General features: G+C 36.7%; 1 protein-coding gene across 1 annotated transcript in view; it reads left to right on the top strand.

Moving 5' to 3' along the window:
• The first annotated feature begins 6943 nt into the window (after positions 1-6943).
• Znf804b (zinc finger protein 804B) overlaps positions 6944-22537 on the top strand; it is a 523478-nt gene continuing 507884 nt past the window's right edge. The window contains exon 1 of the mRNA XM_036180228.1: positions 6944-7443. Coding sequence (XP_036036121.1) covers positions 7336-7443 — 108 coding nt within the window. The 5' untranslated portion in view covers positions 6944-7335. The remainder of the gene's footprint in view (positions 7444-22537) is intronic.

Below are 22537 nucleotides of genomic sequence, written 5' to 3'. Positions count from 1 at the left end.
AGCTATTCTGACAATAAAGACAATTACAAGCTAAGGAGAGTACATTGTATGAGCAGTTTGGAGGTGCTGGACTGAGATGTTCATGCACAATTTAAAACTTAGAAATCATTTCTAGACTTTTCAATAATTTTAGTTTGTTGAATGCCTTTGAAATCAGTTCCTTAAATACTCAAGCTGCAAGATCTTTCTTGTATTTATATTGTTTCAAAGACTTATTTTATTTTGTACATATGTTATATTTGCATGTATGTATGTATATCACATGCATGCATGGCTAGCAGAGGACAAAGAGGGTGCTGGATCTCCTGGAACTGGGCTTACAGTTGTGAGTCATCATGTGGTTCCTGGGAACTAAACCTGGAAGAATAATTAGTGCTCTTAACTGCTGAGGTACTTTTCCAGCCCCTGTATTTATGTGCTAGTGTTTGTTTTCTCAGAACCTTTTCCTTTTTCATTAATAATATGGTGGATTTCAGAAACATTTTGATGAATTAAAAATATGGTTACTGATATTTGAATAGTGGGAGATTTTATATAAAAGCCTGAATTATTGCTAGGAGGATCCATCAAGACCCAACTTGTTTTAGTCGATTTTCTGTCATTGGACAAAATCTCAGCATTGAATAGATTTTAGAGAGGAAAGGTCTATTTTGGCTCATAGTTTGAGGCTCCAATTCATGGCGAGTTGGCTCTGTTTCTTTTAAGCTATGTGGTCCTGACAGGAATGTGCGTCAGATGAAACCTATTTCACAGAGACCAGGAAGCAAAGAGGAACAGGAAGTAGCCGAGGTCTTAATATTCCAAGGACATGTACACAATTAATCAATTTATTCTCACTAGGCTTATTCCCTAAAGGTTTATCACTCTCTGATGGACTCACAGGTGGAGGCCCACTCCTTTGGAGGTCATTCAGGATCTAGAGAAGAGCATTGCTTGGGATTCCATTTCCAAAGGCTGATTAGCTGTGGCTCATATAGGGTGCCCACATGTTTTTTGCTGTTCCTGTGCCTGTCTGTTTTACAGGTTCATAGCATAGCCTGGTGCCTAATATGAGAACATGCTTCAAGGCTTTTTGTGTCCTCAAATGTCTGACTTCTATTAGCCAGTTCTGCTATGTTATTGGCCCATTAAGTTCAAAGAACAAGAAATTTGTACCATTTCTAAGACCACATTAAGAATTCACAATCTCCAGCAACCATTTAATAAAGATATAAAGACTGGTATAATTGGACACTGTTCCTTCCTTCCTTCCTTCCTTCCTTCCTTCCTTCCTTCCTTCCTTCCTCCCACCCTCCCTCCCTCCCATGCTCCCTCCCTTCTTCCTTTCCTTCTTTCCTTCCTTCCTTCTTTCCTTCCCTCCCTCCCTCCTTCCTTCCTTCTTTCCCTCTTTCCTTCCTTCTTTCCTTCCCTCCCTCCCTCCTTCCTTCTTTCCCTCCCTCCTTCCTTCCTTCTTTCCCTCCTTCCTTCCTTCTTTTTTTTTTTTTTGAGGCAATCTCTCTCTACATACCCCTGACTGTCCTGGAACCCATTATAGAGAGCACACTGGTCTGGAACTCACAGAGTTCCTTCTGCATCTGCTTCCAGGGTTCATGCCACCACACTGGGTTCTAAAATATTTTTTCAAGAGGCTAAATATAAAGTATAGGTTGGAAGTAGAGGTTGAAAGCTTAAATAAAAGAGGAGGTAAGTTAAATATAGTGCTTTCTTTAATGAAAAGTGTAAGTTCTTTATATAAATGAAAAAACCCACAATAATATCTTATGTTAAGATACACAATGAGTTTTCTTTGTGAAGAAAGAAAGAGGCATTTATGTAAATGATATATCTAGTAGAATTTGACAGATGTTTCTTAGGATTCATATGTTAAAACTAAACAAAACACTAGAATTCATATTATTATATTTGTATGTGTATATAATGAATACATATAATCACACTGAATAACTTAACCATGTAAGTAACTTAAAATATAAAACTTCATTCACCACCTTAATATCAATTGAGTTCCTCGTTGCAAAGGTATTCCTAATATTAGGTATTAAGACCACACAAATGTACAAAAATAAAAAAGATATTCCTAATGTTATAATTAATAATAGTCAGTAAATAAAAGTGTCAGAAACATTAAAATAAATACTAATTTGAAGTGTTTGAAAAGTTATTATATATGTTGAGCAACAGAGCATGATGTTGATGAAAGAACAGATGAATCAAGAGATTGAACTACAAATCTCAGAAGTAACTCACACAATTCTTGTCAACTGATTTTGATAAAGAGGAAAGGCAGTTGAATGGAAGGACAGTCATTTCAATAAAATGTGCTCTGTAATTGGATATTAACATCTCCTAAATTGTATCTAGACACAGAGCTTACCTTTTCCATAAATATTAGCTCAAAATGACTCAAAGGCTTAACTCAAAAGGCATAGCTACAGAAGAAAATCTAGGTGATTTGGTGTTTATGAATAACTTAGTAGATGTAACACCAAAAGCATAATCCATAAAAATTGATAAATTATAGACCTCATTAAAATTAAAAACACCTGCTCAGCAAGATGCACAGCTAAGATATGAAATGCAAGCTTTGGAAGAGGACACAATTCACTAACATTTGATAAAGGATCAGTATGCAACATAGACAAATGATTTTTAAACAAAACTTAACAGTAAAGGAACAAATGGTGTCTTAGTAAGGGCTTCTACTGTGAAGAGACACCATGACCACAGCAACTCTTGTAAAGGAAAAACATTTAATTGTGGTGGCTTACATTCTCAGAGTTTCATCCATTATCATCATGGTGCGACATGGTGACCTGCAAGCAGACATGAGGCTGGAGAAGGACCTGAGAGTTCTACATCTTTACTCACAGGCAAGAGGAAGTGGTCTGGCACACTGGGCATGGCTTGAACATATATGAGATCTTAAAGCCCACCTCCCACAGTGAACACTTCTTCAGTCTGTGATGCTTTGTCATGGCAGCCCCTAAGAAGTAAGTTCACATCACATGGAAGCACTACTCGGTGTTTGTTTCTTAAACTGTTGAAGGACATCTTGGTCTTCCTAATTTTGACACTTGGGATTAAAGCTGCTTGAAGCATTCATGTTTCGATGCAAGTTTCTAAATCTTTTGGCTAAAACCTAAGAAAATCAACCACTAGGCCTGCTGTTTAGTTTTGTAAGAATCTATCTAGTGGTGTTTCAGTGGAGCTCTTGACTTTGTGTTCATCATCAATAAGTGAAAGTTTTCTTTTTAACTCTCTACCTTCGGCAGCATTTGTTGTCAAAATTTTGATGTTTAATCATCTAAATGTCTCTTTGGTGTATCTTGTTGTTTCAAATACCAATTCTCCAGTGACTTGGGATGTCTTACATCTTTTCATATAATTGCTTGCCATGTTTCTTCTTTGCTGGCTTGTTTTTTTTTGTTATTACTTTTGGTCAGTTTTTAAATTAAACAATTTGTGGTAATTTGGATGTGATTGGCTCCCATAAGCACATGGGGAGTGGCACTATTAGGAGGTGTGGTGGCTTTGTCGGAGTGGGTATGGGCTTGTTGGAAGAAGTGCTCTCCTCTGCACCCAAGCTTGGGTGGCCAGGAAGAAGCCCTTTGAACCCACTTTCTTTCAATCTGGCCTGAAGGAGGAGGCTCTTCCTTGTGAAGTGAGGTAGGAGAGTTTCTAGTGTCATGGACAGCTGAACAGTGAGAGGACAGTAGAAAGATGCTGGCGGTGTGCAGGGAACACCATGAGGAACAAGGGTGAGAGGCAAGGGACAGGAGTGAGGCGGCTGTGCAGAGGAGAGCACAGTGGTTAGAGCAAGTAGGCACCTTTGTTGCTTTTAGATCAGTGCTGTGTAGTTTGACCCATTTTAAAAGACAATATGAAGCACAACCTGGTTCAGTCGAGATGGTCTAGGATATGATCTGAGTGTGTTGGATTCTGAGAACAAATTGTATATGGATGCACAACCAGAGTAAGGGACACTAGGGAGTGGGGAAGTGTCATACTTGCTCAAGAAGGAAGTAATAATGCTTCAGACTTAGGTGGGGTCAGAGGGTAGAGAGATAAGGAGTGTATACTAGACACATTGTTGAAAACAGTGTAAGGGAGGCCTGCTTGCTACGTCAATCATCTAAATATATAGGATTATCCAATTGCTTGTGGCTTGAAGTCTTTTTTTTTCTTTCTTTCTTTATTTTATTTTATTTTTTTTTTGCTGTTCATATTCCTTTCCATGGAATGAAAATGCTTAGATCAAACATTGCTTAAAATAAATGGACCATGTAAATTTGTGCATAATATTTGCTTTTCATAGTGTTTGTTGTAATGGGGTTTGACTCATGACTAAAATTGACTTTATAGGCACATTTTAAAATCCTCTACTTTCCTTTTATTTTCCCCACAAATTTTAATTGTTAGACTATCTTCTTTTGTAAAGAGGCAATTAACACAACTGAGAAACTTTCTGTTTGTAACAAATGAATATATATATATATATATATATATATATATATATATATATATATATATATTTGTTATGGACATTTAATAGACCATGTCTTAAATACAGGTTGACATTAGTATAAGTTATTAAAGATGGTACTCTACCATGAGGTATCAGTCACAAGCGGGCAAGGAAAGGAAGATTTATTATTATTATTGTTGTGGTTGTTGTTGTCTAAGTAACAAGTGTGCCATGTTTTGTCTCAATATTTTAAGATATACAGCAAAACACTTGAAAGCAAAGACAAAGCTATTATTTAACCTAAAATAACATGACATGGTGGTACCATTTATTTGCAAAGAAGAAAAACTTCAAAAAATTAACAAGTTTTGAGAAATTTAGCCAAATAATTTTAATCTTTGAAAAGCAAATACTTTGTTTCCTCTTGGGAAAAAAATCTAATGTGCAAAGGATGATGTTATAATATACAAGAATATCTGAAAAGTAACAAGTACTTTGAATAAAACATGATATGATATGATGTAATATTTGATTTTATAGTCTATAGCTCACTAGTACTTTTAGAAAATATTTTTTATTCTTAAACTCATTACAGATTATTAGGAAATATATTTGCTTAATAAATAAAACACTGCATCATTGGAATGTGTTCACAGGAGGTGACATTATTTATCTTTGCAATTCGGTGTAGGATGCTTACACTTCGCTCCTGAAGGCTGTTTGTGGTTTCCATTTATCAAGAGCAAAACGTAGCTGCAAACTAAGCCACATTGTATCATTTAAAACTTCCAATGAGGATTAAAGCTTTTACCTGTTTCTGTAGTTTCAGTATTTGCATATACACTTTTATATGAAAAGTATGTGTTCATAAAACATTTTACACTTTTAAGTTGAATAAGTATCATGGAGTTAAAATGCGGTTAGGGTTATGGTAAATATGTCCAAAGGGGAAAGTGGATGAATGTGTTGAGTTCATTTTGATGTTCAAAGTTATTACCAAGATAGTTAAAAGCTAACTAGAAAGTTTACACTGGATTACCTAAGTTTTAGTCATTTTTTAGTTCAAGGGTTAAGAGGAAATAGATTCCTCTCACCCCTTAAAGAACTCGCAGTGCATCCACAAAAGCTACCAAAATACCCAACTAAAATTTGTCTAAAGGTTTTAAGATGACACATACATCTTAGTGTTCTTTAATAAAATATTCATGATAGTAAATCATGTGATAATATAAACAAAAGTCAGTCTTTAATTAGGAAGCTACACAAGTTATAATAGAACTCTCCCTCCCTAATTTATGAGCTGCCTTAACTGGAAAAATTCAAATACCATTTTATTTTTATATATTTCTGTCCTGTGTGAGAGGTCCTAACTGTCAGCTGAGCATGATTACTCTCTTAGAGAGGACGGTGACCTCTAGGAGAAACCCTAGTTAAAACCTGGAGCTAGAACAGTAGCTACAATAGCAGTGTTTCAAGGAATCCAGAGGGGAATGAGCAAGGCTTGAAGAGTCTCTCAGGCTCTGATGGCGGAATGGGGCAGAGAGGGATTGCACACTCCACTGAGCTAGCTTGTGGTACAAGAGAGCGCATATGCCTTCCCCTACCCCTGAAAGGATTCATTTTATTTTTATTTTTTTGCACAGATGTTTTATTTCAGTCCAGTTCGCTCCCTAGTGGCTTAATTTACACTTAACCAAAAGACCTTCAAGAGGGTGATTATTAGGGATTGGTAAAACAAAGATCTCTACCACCCAAAACATCTGCGTCTTAATCGACAGAGAATGGTTTTGGTTCTTCATAAGTGAACCTTTGTAGCTAGATGTGTGCATACTTACATATTCACATAAACCTCAGCATTGGTTTCTACACCTTCGGAAAGTTTGCCACCTAAAAGTTCCTTTCTCGGCCATGCACTGGCTACCTAGCGCATCTGATGGACCCTGGGCTGAACCTCTCACCCCTACGGGTGGCTGGGAAGCTTCTGCTTATGCCAAGGTGGCCTCGATACAGGGAGCCCTAGAGGTGTGCAGGCAGCAAGCCACCAAAGGAAATGCTATCTTGCTGCTCCCTCGGTCCTCCCGAGTCATCCTGGATACCCGCCCCCTAAGCCCCTTAGAAAGTTGGTTCAGAAGCTGGGCAGAAGAACCAAAAGATTGGTGCTCTGGGTTCCAGAAGGCGGAGCAATGAGTCCGGTGTGGCAGCTGTCCTTTCTCCTTCCCTCCCCGTGCATTCAAATCCTACAAAGCCTACAGCTCCTAGCTGGGCGCTCACTGTCCCCGGCCATAGTCACCACATCTCCAACTCCTAGCGCTCGCCCTCTCCCGGACACTGCAGAGGGGAAGCTCCTGGGCTCTCGGAGGAACCGCACCGCGCTCTTTTGCACAGGCTGCAGTCACTGCATCCCGGGTTCCGCAGCCTGCAGCTCAGCCTGGGGACTCTGCGACTGGAGGATGCCGGCTTGCACCTGAGCGTCCCCACCCCATTCCGCCTGCACCCGGAGCGACAGCAGGGGGCGGGGGAAAGCAGCGGAGGACTCTGATTCCCTGGTGGACTCAGGAAGTTGTCCTTTAAAAAGCACATCTTCAGCCCGCCTTTGAGCGCCGCCTCGTCAGAGCAGCATGTGGACTGGTTTGCCAGGCCCCCTAAGTGTTCTGGGCTGCCTCCGCCACCTCAGTCTGAGCCACTGTGGGCAGCGAGAGCCACGCGCAGGTCGAGAAGCAGGGGCGCACAGGCTCTGCATCTCCGATTGCTGCTGGACTCTTCTACTCGGGAGGTGGCAGTCACTGTTGCTGCTGAGAAGCCAGCCTGCATTTCCCAGCCTGTTGGTAGCCCAGTGAGGAGTTGAGACTGCACCTCCAGCCCGGACACACATGGCTTGTTACCTGGTCATCAGTTCCAGACATCTCAGCAATGGGCACTACAGGGGCATTAAGGGAGTCTTCAGAGGTCCCCTCTGCAAGAATGGATCTCCATCTCCGGTAATGTGCACACAGACGCGCGCACACCTATCCACACATGTTCAAAACCAAATGAAAACAAAACGAGACATGGAGAGAGGCCATCCTGCCTGATAGAGTGGGTTAGACTCTTAGGGCGCAAGCACTATCCTTAGCTATGTCAGCAGATGCACTTTGTGACAATTATAGAGAGGGGTGTGTGTTTACAGGTTTCTCGTCATTTCGATCTGTAGTCTTTTGCATGCAAATATTTACTGAGCACAGTTAACTGCAGGGATGAAGGTAGACCCTCCGGCTTAGTCTAAGTAGGAATCTGCTGATTTGGGTAGTGTAGAAAGTTTGAGTGACGTTTTATAATGTGCTTTTGTGAAGCCATACTTTCAGATTAGTTTAATCATTTTATAGCTGCTTTATAAAAAAAATTAAACTCCTCAAGTGGTTTGTCTTGGCAAGATGAAAAGGTGTTGTTTTACAAAGCATTGTCAAGTCCAAGGCTCAATTAGATTCTTTAGTTTAGAAGGAAATGGATGAGTACCTTCCAAATGGGGTTGTTTGTTGTATTACCTAAAAATATCTTAACCTGAAATTTGACTGCTTTTATTTAACTTAGTAAACTGTTCAAATATTGTTGTGCAGAATCAAAGGCCTTACTATATTTGCCAATTAATTCACAGTAGTATTATAACTAATGTTTTAAGGGTTCAAATGTGTTTAAAGAAAATGTGTATGTATATGTATGTGTGTGTGCATGCATGGTTTTAGTATGTACACACATATAATCAGTTTTAGACCACAGTAAAGGACCAAGTACCCAAACTTAATGAACAACTTTTCTATTCTGATATTAAGAGAGTATTTTCAGTTTGCATGACATAGAGAGGAAGTGCTTAATTTGCCTAAGTATTTTGTACTTCACACTTTCCATTACAGCTTAATACTTCATTAGTGTGAATTATTTACAACTACTGTGTATTAGAAACATCTTTGGTTAAGAGCATCTGTGATTTGCATAAGGAATCTGGAATCCAGAGGAATAAGTACTGAGATGCATCACCAAGATTCCCAATGACAAACTCTTCCTTCATATTTTCATGTACTTTAAAATGTGTGTTGCTGTAACAGACCCAACTTAATGTAGGGAGCCAGAAATGTTACACCGTTTGCATTAACAGTTACGATTAAGCTCACAGGGCTAGAAAAGGACTTGGCAGTTCCGGCTGACTGAAAAATACAGCCCACAGTCAGCCTGAGCAGCAGGTCTGAATCTTGCCTGCTTTAAAGATTCTAAGGATTGGAGTTTCTGCAGCCTCAGCAAACCCTTACAGTGCCCAACAACTCACCGTGTCAGGAGCATTTTCCTCAGGGCAAACAATTCCTCCTCTCTTCTTCCTTACCAAATGTCTTCTTGTAAACCTATAATGCTCCAGTTTTCTTACAGGCATTTTTTTCATAGTGTGTTGATAATCTCTGTGGCTTTCTCCAAAACCTTCCTGAGTTGGAATATTGTGTGGCAGTATATACACCTCAATACTTGGGATCAAAGGAGACAGATCTATCTCATCATTATTACACAGTTTAATTCTATCCAAGGAGATTAGCATATGATGTCCAACTAAAATCTCTAGTGTTTAAAGAGGAAATTTCTACCATTTGGTCAAGAATATCCCTGTGTCTCTTCTGGTTGCCCCAAAGCCTGGTTGAACTCATAGAAACTGAGTGTGCAAATGTGGATGACAGACACCAGCCTTCCATCCACATGGTAGCGCTGGTTGTTCAGTGGACAGCTGCACACCTATGGCATACTATTTTTATAGTTTACTTAGCTAATTCCATTATGTGTGTTAATTTACTTACATGGTTTTCAATCAGTTTGCTTCATTGGGTAATGCTCACTAAAATGATGTAGGATCTATTTAGAAATGGGTAAAGTAGCTTTAATGTGTACTTCACAAACCCATCTTCTTTCTCTCTTTTTTTTCTGTTCACATTTTACCATGGAATTTGTATCTTTTTTAAGGTTTGACCACTCACTCACACAAGCTGGGCTGCTGCATGGGAAACTGATACTCATCCTTCTCTGTCACTATAGGTTGTTGAGATACACCTTCATTTGGTTGAATTTCTCTTTCCATGACAGGATGTCTTTTTCTCTAAGGCAAATTAAGTCACTACTTTCTAGACCCTAGACTCCTTGCCTTTGAATAGCTCACTTGTCTCCAGGAATGTGTGCTTGCCCTCATGATCAACAGGTTTCAAAGCATCAAATTAAAAATAATATGTGTATATATTTTCATATTCAGCAATAGCTCTCAAGTTATATCTGAACTGACATTAGTTTATTCATATGCCCTCAATGTAAATATCAAACTCATCAATCATATACTCATTAGACACAATTATTTATAGTTTTTGAAATAAGTATCTTTTATGATAACACATTTTCAAATTTAGTGTCTAGAATAACGTAAAATTGGCTGTTGCCTATTATTTCAGCTTCCCAAGGTTCCATTTCCCTAGAACTATAGACTGAGGTGTTAGTTTTCCTCTTTTAACCCCTGTTTCTCTGTTTATCCCATGTTTGTTGTTAGTAGAGCTATGTAAATGTTGGACATTGCCTTAACATTCAATAAAGTACAATTATAGAATAAGAATATTTTGTATTCTGTTGTAGAAAAGAGACAATTACGTTTTAGCTTAATAAACTTTATTTTTAATTTTTGCTATAACTATGCCTGTGTAATATAGGTTAGACATTTCACTATCTAATATATACTATACTTAAGTCTCAACATATTTAAAAATAATTATACAGATTTTTTTATCTTCAAGTCATGTCTGTTTAATAGCAACATGAGATATTAACCTAAAGTACAAAAGAGAACTAGGTATAAAGATATGTATACATACATACATATATGTAATTCCAAGAAATTTCATGTAGAAAATATTGAGTCTTTATATGTATTTCTCGTAATAAATATGAAATGAATGACTGATTGATAAATGAAGCAATAAAGTATTTTATCCCCTAACAATACTCACAGATTAGTAAACTGAAAATCCTAGAGTGAAATTTTACTTCTATCTTCAAAGTTAACACAGAAATACTTATGATTATCTCTTTGTTCTGCATGAAAAACAGAAAATTGTGTTTCATTCTAATGAGCATGTGAATAATTGATTTGAGATGCCTTATGTTCCTCTAAATCCAATATAGGTTAAGAAAAATAAAAGTATTTCTTAATGTTTAATGTAAAAGTCTATTTAAAACATAAATACATTTTTCTTAATTTTATTATGTTTATTTTGTATGTTTTCTCAACTCTAAAATAATATGATTGAATGATGCCTCTAAGAGTCAGTATTAGGTGGATATGACATACACATATCTTTAATAGTTAGGTAACTAGATACAAATGGCTAACTGTGCTCAAGATATGTTACCTTTATAATTATAGTACTTTTTAGCCACCAAACACATAAAACTTCCTTACAACAATTGAAGTATTCATTAAGAAAATCTTCAAAGCCTTATCACAATATTTGAATTCTAGAAAATAGGTAATGTCCTCTCAGTAAAATAAATATATTCTTCAGTTGTTTCTTAGTTATTTTTATGTACTCTGAAATATCATCTCAACTTTAGATTAATTTCAGAGTCTTCTTACATATTGCTTAATCTATCTGTGATTAACAGTAAGACATTCCCGAGCACTTAATCCATTAGTTACTTAATCATATCTGTATTTTAAACTATGGTCCATACTTCATCATCATTCTTCAGAAAATTAGACAGGATTGGAAGTCTCTTTTTCTTCCTGGGCATAATATAGTTAAAAATCCAAGGATAACTGTAAAGCTTGCCTTACTTCCCTAAAGAACTATATGTGGAGGAGACCTTTCTGACTGCCAATTGCATCTACCATGCTCCTTAGATTGTTTTGTGTCTGGTAATCTTAACCAGAGTTGTATGTTTGTCTAAATTACCTAATATAGGTAGAATATACATATTCACATATATGGTTATAGTTATGTGTGCATATATACAAATACACATATATATGTTCACAAGCATCTTAAACACATCCAAATCCTGTAACTTCCTTTGTGAAATTAGAAATGTATATTCAGATTGTTCTAGATATAATGGATAACCTTGAAGTTCCCCAGCAGGTAATTTTCTCAATAAGGAACTGAGTAGTTACACCCTTGTTTCTTTTTATTAATGTTTATCTTATTTCATCATGTGCATTTTCAAGATACTTATAAATAAATAAGTACAAATTAATTACATTCTGACTCCCCCAAACAGATATATTTTTCATGTATCAAGTATAATTGTGAAGACACATCTCCTTTTCTTGAATTCATGACTACATGCCACTTTCATATACATCCAATAAAGACTTGGCTATATGTTTAACTCATGTTTTCTTTTTATATCAAATACCATATCAAACAAACTCCTTTCTTTCCTTGTCTTTTCATTCCTGCTTCTCTGTCTAAACTGACACAAAAACCTTGTGCTTAGACTTTATCTGAAAGAAAGAGTCTCACCATTCTGATCTAAATGAACCTGTGTTTCCTTAACTTCAGGAAATTTCCATAAGAGTTAAGTCAATATTCAAGTGATTTAATTTGTGACTTTTGTTACCTTACTTGGCATTTATCTTCTATCTTAACTTACTTATTTTAGCTATCAGATTAAGACAAATTTGTGTTTCTGCTTTGGATTTTGGGAAATAAACATAAATCATTTTAGCGTCATGTGTTAGGCAGATTGGATGGTGTGTAATATAGAACTTTATTTCCAATTTAAAAATTAGTAGTAATTGTAGTTAAAATGCTTGTTGTACAGTGCATGTGCACTAAACTATATATTTTCTATGGGAAAATAAGAAGATAGCTTGAAAGGCTGTCAGTTTAAGCCAGTAATCAGACCCAAGAGCAAGAAGAATCCAGCATATGCTCAATAACTCCACCAGGTTCCTTTGAGTGTGAAGTTAACTGGTTATATCACATAACACTTTAGCATATACTCCTGTATTGTAAGAAAATAATTTGAACAAAAGTTTAAAGTTTTATTTTGAAAGTATCTTTTGCTTGTACCAATCTCATAACAAATTCAAAACTTAGGCAGTACATACAAATACACACACACACACACACACAGATACATACTTAGTGGATAGGCCTATATGGAAAGACCAAATATTTGGTAAGTTGTTGTAAAATAGTGTAGTTGTGGTGCTAATAGGGATATAACAATCTCTAATATATGGTCTTACATATTTGAAGGACTTCCTAAAGTTGAGATTCTGAAGAGATGAGTTACTTCTTAGTTTAGATAGCATCCTGGGATGTAATAATATAGAAACAGCTTACTGAAGAAGTAACAAAACAAAAGAATACATTTTTTTAAATAAAGATGGGATTTGAAATTTTGATTTTGTGAATATTTACTAATGTTTTCAGTTTTGCAGAGATGGACTCCTGATATATTGAACTTATTAAATTAAAAGTTAATATTTTCTAGTATTTAAATATGAGATCTAAAATCTAACCATTTCTGAAGGAAATGTTTAGTAATTTTTTCACAAAAAAGAGAGATGCTCATATAACAAACTCTTGTTTATATATTCCCTTGACTGATAGGAAGCCCAGAGATAAATCTGGGGCTTATAAAATAATAGGGATTAAAGGTTGTCTTCAAAACCATATGGTTCACCTGTGCTTATCACTTATTTCCAGTATGAGTTTTATTTTACTTCCTGTGTGCTTATTCTTTTCAAATTTATGCTTTGTTGTTTTAATGCATGAAATTTCTTTCAGGAGGCTTAGATTTATTGTCAAAACAAGTTATAAATAACAAAATATAGTCTGCTCCTATGCAGGGACACCACTGGGGACTCCATGCTAGCCAGTTCTGAGTTCTCGTTTACTTCATTTCTAGCAAGGGCAATTAAGGCTGACAATTTGGGGCTTTGGCAATGGTGAATTCTTTTTGACAGATTTTATTTCACATTTCCATGACTTTGCTTTAAAAACAAATGTTGCAAGTTAGTTTGAAACAATATCTTTACTCCTCTCATTTTCCTTACCATTGGTTCTTAATCGTTCATTTCTTGACTTTCAGCATTTTCTCTTTCTTTCTTTCTTTCTTTTTTTTTTTTTTTTAAATGTTTTTGTTCTCAAGTAATTGATGGTACACTGTCTGTAATTCCAGAGACACTGACTTCTGGAAACAGTGAGCACACACTGTCTGATTCCTCACTCAGCTGTATGTTCTCTGTACTTGCCATTCACACATAACCTTTATTTCTAGACCATAATTTGGAATTCCCTCCCACTTTCATTCAGGGAACTCAACTAATAGTGTTCCTCTATGCCCACATTCCCTACTGTGGTTATATTGAATACTTCACTTTCTCTAAGTATCTCTGTGGTGGCAGAAAGGTATTCAGTTTCTACTGCCCAATCACATGTTCTGTTTTTTCCAGACATCCATTTTGAAGTGAATTTTGAACTAGATTTCCCAACATCCACCTGTAACACACACACACACACACACACACACACACACACACACACACACACACAGAGAGAGAGAGAGAGAGAGAGAGAGAGAGAGAGAGAGAGAGAGCGAGCGAGAGCATATTTCTTTTCTCTGTTGTATGTCATATATAGATACATTTCTCTTCATGGTTGGACCCCACAGCGGGAATGTTGCAGGTAGATCTAAACAAAGAAGGGTTTGAGTCAAACTCAATATTTAAATGTTAGCAGAATGTTACAGGTAGATCTAAACAAAGAAGAGTTTGGAGTCAAACTCCATATTTAAATGTTAGCAATTAAATAGCAGTCATGAAGTTATCCTAAGTTCAGCTTCTACTTCCTGACAATGAGGGAAGATGTTCCTAGTGTGGTCCCTGAAAGTAACACTTGACATTCGTTGAGTGTCCAGAAATGTTAGCAGTTACTCCCTTCAGCCATGTTGATATGTATGTATCATACCAACTCCTGATGTTGCAAAGTGGAGGGTGTTTGAAAAATCTTACACATCTCCTATTTGGGTAATTTTCTTTCTCACAATTAATGCTGTTTATGGAAGAGATGTCAACAATACTACAACTTTAACAGCATGAATATGGCTCCTTTAGTTCTGATGGGAGCTCTAGGGAGGAAATTATTTCTGGAACTTGTCCCCTCTTACAACTGGTAATGCTGATGTTTCTACTGATAAAGTGCTCCCTGTGTCCGTGGTAATCTTCCTCACTTTATTATCTACCAAGATCATTTGGTCAGTTGCTCCAGGTGTAACTTAACCTTCCCTATTAGCGCAACTTGTAGGTGCTTTAGTTCTGTGGTCATTTTAGAACAGCTCTTGTGGAAGGCCCCGAGTGACAGCAGATTGACCACATATACACACGACTGAGATGAATGCAGGAGCTGGTGAAGACTTTACTTGTCATTGCCACACATGAAAAAGCTCCTGAGAAATGAATCACAAGATAGGAGCTTGATCGTCCTCTGCTTCCAAAAAATAGTGATAGGGTATTTACATTATTTCATTTTATTTTTATTTTTTGTGATGAAACTTACAATAATTCCCCAACCAATGATCATTGTAGCCCTTTAGAAAACAAAGCCCAGAGCAGCCACAGGGTACTGGACATAAAATTATCAGCCACTTCCAGTTGCCTAGAGAGGCATGTGCTTGCCAAAGGGGCTTTCTTAGCACTTGCCTTTTAGGATCAGTCAGGGTGTGATCACAGGACCTTGGACTTCTTCTAAATGCTGCATTCTGTCTAGAGCATCTAATCTTCCAGGCTCAATAAATAGGCCTCCAGAGAGGAATCAGGGTTATTTTGTGACTGATTTCTTAATGTTAATACTTCTGTTGTATTTTAATGCATGTTTTATTTATTTGACTTTTTAAATAGAGTCTAAACACTCTAAAAACCTTACTAATCAAATTATCCAAACTCTATGTGCTTCTAATACTTTATTATGGTGGGCAGAATAATAGTGCCTAAATTATACCCACGTTCTAATCTCATAGATGTACAATAAAGCCAATGCCTTAAAAGATTAGAAGAGTTTTGCAGATGTAATTACAACATTGAAAGATAACCCTGGACCATGGAAGTGAGCTCTGTGTCTAAGGAGTAGGCAGGTGTGGGTGAGGGGAGAGTTTCAAGCTACCCTGCAGCTGCTACTGAAGTTAAAGTACAGGCTCATAAGTCAAGGCACGTAGGTGACCATTTAAAACTAGGTCAAGTAGGTAGATATTCATTTGGTGCTTCTAGAAATGTCACACCCCTCCTCATATTGTGATTTTTATCCCAGAGAGGTTTCTGATTTAAAGAAATAGAAGATAATAAATTTATATTAAGCCAGTAGGTGTGTGGTAATTTGTTAGAGCAACAATAGGAAACTAATATGATCATACCTACTACAAAGTAACATTTAAATGATATGGGTCTCTAGACCAACAAAAGAATGCTGTTTTCTTCTGTGCTAACTCAAAGGTCTCTGCTTCTTCCTTCCTTCCTACCACTGATACATGGTATGTCCTTTTTTTGTCTGTTTGTTTTTGTTTTTTGTTTGTTTTTTGGAGACAGGGTTTCTCTGTGTAGCTTTGTGCCTTTCCTAGAATTCACTTGGTAGCCCAGGCTGGCCTCGAACTCACAAAAATCCACCTGGCTCTGCCTCCCGAGTGCTGGGATTAAAGGCGTGTGCCACCACAGCCCTGTGGTATGTCCTTTTAAAACAGAGTATACGTAACTAAGAACTTCTCCATCTCCATTTTTGATCTCTTTAAATCTTCAGAGACAGCTGGCAATTTTGTGTTGCTTAGTCATATGAAGAACAAAAATGTTCATGAGGACAATTTTCATGCATAAAATGCATTATTTTGTTATATATTAATTGCATTTAAACTTAGCAACTCTATGTGTTTATTGCATTTGTTTTTCATATAATGAATCTCTGAGATGGACTAGTAGTTCTTTCTTTGCAGTAGGGTGATAAACTCAGCAAGATGCTGTGACATATTGAGGATACTAGTGTTCATATTTTAAGGACTGTATTCTTTTCCCAGATGTTCTCCTGTTACACTATACAGTTATCATAGTTGGAGAATAAACTTAATAACCCAAATATCAAATCATTTAAGAGGCATATTTAAGACTTTTTTATGGTAGTCTTTGATTTAATCATGGTTACATTCCTATGGGAAATGCATTCATTTAAATAAAAGAGATGATATTAATAGAAGAATTACAATTCTATAAATAACCCCAAAATTTCTATAGATAGTGGTATCTATAGAAAATAAAAATTAAATATAAAATAATATTGATATATGAAGATATAATGTGAAATAAATTATGTAAAATATAAAATATATTAAATATAAAAAGTAATATAAAATAAAATTCAATATAAAATTTAAATTTCTATAGTAGGTTTTTAAATTGAAGAATAACATAAAATAGAAGTTCCTGTGTTGCAAGCATGCTGGGTTTGTTGTTTTTGTTTTTTTTTTTTAACGTCCATATATGTAGATGTAACTTTAGAGAAACCTGGAAGCTTCAGTTGTATCTTTGGTTTACCCAAAGAAAAATGTTGTTATAACAAAAGGTTATACAATGTCTTATTAAGAAAATTAAGGTGAATTCAGTGAGGTGGCTTAGCGGGTAAAGTCATTCCAATCAGTCCTGATGACAACTGGAATTCAGTCTTGGGAACCCATACTGCAGAAGGAGAGGACTAGCTCCTGCAGTCAGGTTGTCAAGACCACACACAGACACACAGACACACAGACACACAGAAACAAAAGTGTAAAATAGAGATGAAAATGCTAAGATGAGCTCAGCTGACAGCAGTTGAGGGGTGAAGGCGCTGGCTTGTCATAGGGAGCCACACTGTATTTCTGTCGCTTCTACTTCACTTTGATGACTAAAACAATTTTGCTATTTGAAATAAATGAATAAGAGAATACTGATTAGGTAAAAACAAATGGATTTATGCTAATAAAATACATAGATTAGATCCAGGGTAACATCTGTGAAACATCTCATTATCTTTTGCTTAATATTCTGTGTTGAAATTCAAAGATAGAACCATCTTGTGGATTTAGAAATCTCAGGCAAATGGATAAGAATGGCCTGGTGGGTTTTCATTATTTGAGAGGAAATACAAATTATGTAGTTACTGACAAGGTAACAATAAGTGCTTAAAAGACAGACATATCTATATTGGACTTTTCACAAAATGACATTTATGTGCAAATGATAGATAAATGTTATTAGAAAAGCTATAATTTCATAAGCATGCATAAGGATAAAAGTTAGCTTTTGTTAACTCAGCAAACAGTACTATTGCCAAGAAGATTATATAAAGATGAAAAATGCTTAATTCTAATTAGAATGACTTTATATGTGAATATGGAACTCTTCTTGTATATTATGGCTTGGAGATGATATACACCTTCCCAATCCCTGTTGAAATTGATTACCATTGTAATGGTATTAGGACATGAAGTTTCAAAGAGGAGATTATGCTTTTAGGAAAGGTTAATGCCTTTCTCTAGGAAATGATTCTGTACTTCCTTGAGGAGTGAGTTGTTATAAGCAAGCCACTGTCATGTCTGGTTCTTTTAAATGTATGTTCCTGCCTTTCTGCTGTTTGTCATGAGTTCAGGCAGAACAAAGTTCTCTGCAGAAGCCTTCAAGTTCCTAGAATGGTGCTCTCAGGTTTCTAGTCTTTAAGGCTATGGGACAAAATAAACCTTTATTTAAGTGAGATTTAGTGTGTGTGTGTGTGTGTGTGTGTGTGTGTGTGTGTGTGTGTACTTCTTACATGTATTTACATCATTCTGCCCCTCCTACCCACCCCAGCTTAATCTGTGTCCCTGAAATACATCATCTCTTGTTATTGTTACATGTATACACATTGTTCAGCTATACACATGTACATGTGCATCTGTAGACAACCTACTGAATCTGTATTATGTTGTTGATATGTACATGCTCCCAAAGGCTGACTTGAAAATGAACAACCTATGCAGGATCTCCTCCCTAGAGGAAACTCACTCTCCCTTTTTCAAGAAGCCATCGACTGCTTTCCACTGTAGAGGTTGATTTAGGATAGGACTTGTAGAATTTCCTCTGTGTATGCATGCCAACTGGTGTCATTATGTGTGTCTTGTTCAGGCAATCACATTGTTGAAATTTCATGGGCACATTTTCCCTGTTGTGTTTAGGGTACATTATCTTACTGCAGATGTCTTAAGTCTGGCTCTTACATTTTTTTCTACCGTGATTTTTCTCTGAGCTTCAGAGGTGAGGGTTTCATTGTAGATTATCAGCCAGGGTTGCACACATAACAGTCACTTGTTCTCTGTGTTTTAACAGTTGTGGATCTCTGTAATAGTCTCCAGATGCTGGAAAGTCAGAAGCTTCTTGACAAAGGTTGAGAGTGAGAGCTAAACTTCTCTTTGGGTATAAGTGTAGTTATTTAGAAAACAGAAATTATATTTGTTTAGGAAAATGGCAGTAGGAGGGTCTCTGACCTCTGCAGCCATGGATATTGGCTAGTTCTACAGTAACAGGTATGGTTTTCCCTCTACTGACTGAGACTTAAGTCCAATTCTAAAGCTCTTGTTTACCCACAAGATGAAAGTAAACCATCGGTAGTCTTTTTAGCTGTAAAAGTCTATGGACCGCAACGATGACTGGAGTAGCAGGGTAGAATAGTCTTTCTAAATATCCCTGTTCAAAATTCTGTTGGAGCAGCAGAAAAGGAAGTAAGACAACTCATCTTAAGTCAAATTTAATTTTCTTGTTCGAATATCAATATGCTATGTAGTGTAAAGTCAACAGTTCAGGAGAGATTGATGAGAGAGTCCTTGATGACAGCCACTTCATGACTTGATACTTTTTTTTGTCACCATAGAAGTAAGATTTGTGGAACTGTGATATAAAAGAAAGTAATAAAAAGTAATAAACCTTAAGTTTCCTTCTAATCACAGGTCACTTTTCTGTGAAAATTTTTTTAAAGTTACATCCATTCTAGTTTCTGTGATCATTAGGATGTAGAGTATACGGAAAGCTGATAGACTCAGTGTTCTGTAGAGCAGGTTAAAGTGCAGAGGAGGATGGAAATGATAATTGATATAAACATATTCATACAGACCAACCTGGGGTGGATTTATATAGCACATTCAGATAATTTAATTTGGAGGATTTATACTGAATGCACTTACTGGAATTCAACATGGCATCTGATTTTTAAGAAGTTATATGTTCAGTGAATCAACAATGAAGCTAGCTCTAGAATTCTGTTCTTAATGAGTACTGTGGTTGATGAAGCAGGGAAGAAAAGGCCTGAAAAGGTTTTCTACTATATTTGTAAATGGCTAGGTGATATTTGACTAATTTTCTCTAGTCTTTCTAAAGCTTTAATATCCTGTTCAATGGAAATTCTAGAAGCCCGGCAAAATGATGTAAGCAGAACCATTTCCTCTTAAGGGAGGAACAGTGAAAGGTCATCCCTTAAAAAAATAAAAAAAAAAAGAAGAAGAAGAAGAAAGTGCCTTTGACATAAGCTTCTTATGTTCTGATGTGAATACTACTTAGGCTATGAAAGATAAGCCCCTGCTATGTGTAAAGTATAGTTAAAATGTGTATATTTCACCTCATTATGTCCCATTAACTACCAGATGCATTGACGTCAGTAGGCCTTTATTAACATATTTGGAGCTTTTGTGAAAAATGTTAAGTGTCTTTTGGAACTAAGGTCTTAGGAATACTTATTTTTGCTTAAGGAAACAGGAGAGGGTTTCCTCTGAGATAAGTACCCTAGGAGAAGGGCTGGCCCTCTTTAAACTGAATTAAGTAGGAATTATTGAGCATGAATGGCAGAAATTCAGACAAAGAAGGTTGGTCTTGGATCAAAAACAGTAGAGCATTCCAATTAGGAGTAAAAGTCATTACTTCACTTAGTCAATCTGATGTTCACATAATTATGAAGGTGTATGTGGGAGATACTTATTGGCCATGTAGCAAAACTAGAAGATAAACCACACTGTAGGGATTTCCCACGAACCAAATATCCTTGAGAAGTAATATTTTCTATAAACTTTGTTAAGGACTAACATCCTTTTGATAAAACTGAAAAAAAAAAAACCCTAAAAACAGTCAAAACTTGAAATGGACAAACTGAGGTAGCAACACATGTTGTAATTCAGTTGGTCTCTCAGTTACATCCAAGTTAAAATTTTAGAACTTGACAGTTCAGTCATTTGCATCCTTTTCAATCTTGTCCTTTTTTTCCCCTGTGGAATTCTTAGGATTATTTTTTGAGACTCTAGCTACTTGCAAGAGACCAGGGGAGCAGCAGCAGGTGGAGGCAAGGCTCCTAGAATCCTCTTGGTCTGGCTCTGAGGGCTAGCCTATAACTAGCACCAGAAACACGATCAGCTGATGGCAGAAGTAATATGGTAGAAACTGAACTTGGAAGAGAGAGCATCACCAGCCACTAGTCAGTGAGATAATCTACTACTTCTTTCCCCCTAGGAGACTTTAAGAGGTCTGGGGAAAAGCAATCAATGGTCCATAGATAAAATTCTGCCACTTTTGCAAAGCATCATCCAGGACCAGCAATGTGCAGCATTTCAATTCAGGCATCACTAAATATGAATCTATACAAGAAGCACACCCTCATACTGTGATTTGCTTTTCAATATTAATACAACAACTGGGAAAGTTCCTTCTCTTAGCCTTGTACTTCAGCTGTCAGGGCTATGAAACAAAAGGAGGCCATTTGAGAAGGATAATGATTGCCTGGGAATAGTGGATGTAAGGTAAATTAGGGCACCCTGGAGAATGGACACCACCAAGATGAAACCTGTACAGAGGACTGAAAAGGGAGGTCACCGGCTGGGAGAGCTCTGTGCTGTTACTTGGAAGATGTACATGTGTCACCCATGCACAAGGCAGAATTTGCAGAGCAGATATGGCTTTACTTCAAAGCTGGTGGAATTTAGATCTTAAGCTGTCACGGACTATTTGGGGATCCTTAATACATGTCAGACATAGGAGATGGCAAAGTAGGAATGGAGCTAACCCGAAAAATGTATTTCATGGTATCCTATAAATGTACAAGTCTCTGCCAAGAAAAGGTAACTAGTGTGTGTATGTGTGTGTGTGTGTGTGTGTGTGTGTGTGTGTGTGTGTGTGTGTGAGAGAGAGAGAGAGAGAGAGAGAGAGAGAGAGAGAGAGAGAGAGAGAGAGAGAGAGAGAGAGAGAGATTTCCTCATCCTAGAGTTGCAGAAGCTTTTCTAGAGTAAATTATGGGTGACCTGAGATATGAAGAATCTGAGGCAGGACCTAATCCTAATAATAATTCCCAGGTATGGGGCATGGGAATGGCCTAAGAGTTGAGTGAGGGTATATGCAGTGACAACGATCTAAGACTCTGTAGGCTGTGTGATAAGCAAATCAATCATGGCAGGTGAACAGACATATGAGTTTAAATCTCATGACAGAAATAAACATCATCATTCTGTTGTCCCAACTCTAGATCTTGTTGATTACTGTTAGCTGTGCCAAATAATCTAGATACCAATGAAGTTTTGTGAATGCTAACAAAATTATAATAACAGAAGTAGTTTGAAAACAAGAGAATAGAGTCCAGAATTGCAACATCATTAATCTAGTTGCTTGTGTAGTATATTCATGATGAATGGTCTCTTTCCTGCAAGAAAGAAGAACTGCAAATTAATTTTATAGACCTCTGCACAGATGCATGCTAATCTTAAGGAACACCACTTCTTACATAGTTGCCTCAACAAAAATGTCAGTGGTTTGTATATGACTGTATTTTGCCCTGCTTTATGAACTTACCCTGCACTCTAAAAGTGGAAACATGAAACATCTTCCTTCTTACCAAATAAAAGCTTATGGGCATTAATTTTAGGGTTGTATTGAACTGGTTAGATATCTAGTTTTGTCTCTAACTAGCTCTGTGATTGCACTGCTTTGCCATTGAGAGTCTCACGTTATTTACTTGAGATACCCCTTGTTGAATACAGCCACTGTAAGGGCTA

Source organism: Onychomys torridus, chromosome 3, assembly GCF_903995425.1.
Source record: "Onychomys torridus chromosome 3, mOncTor1.1, whole genome shotgun sequence".
NCBI classification, from domain to species: Eukaryota; Metazoa; Chordata; class Mammalia; order Rodentia; family Cricetidae; genus Onychomys; species Onychomys torridus.
Note: the sequence above shows the minus strand (reverse complement) of the source record. Positions and strands in the feature narration are given on the sequence as shown.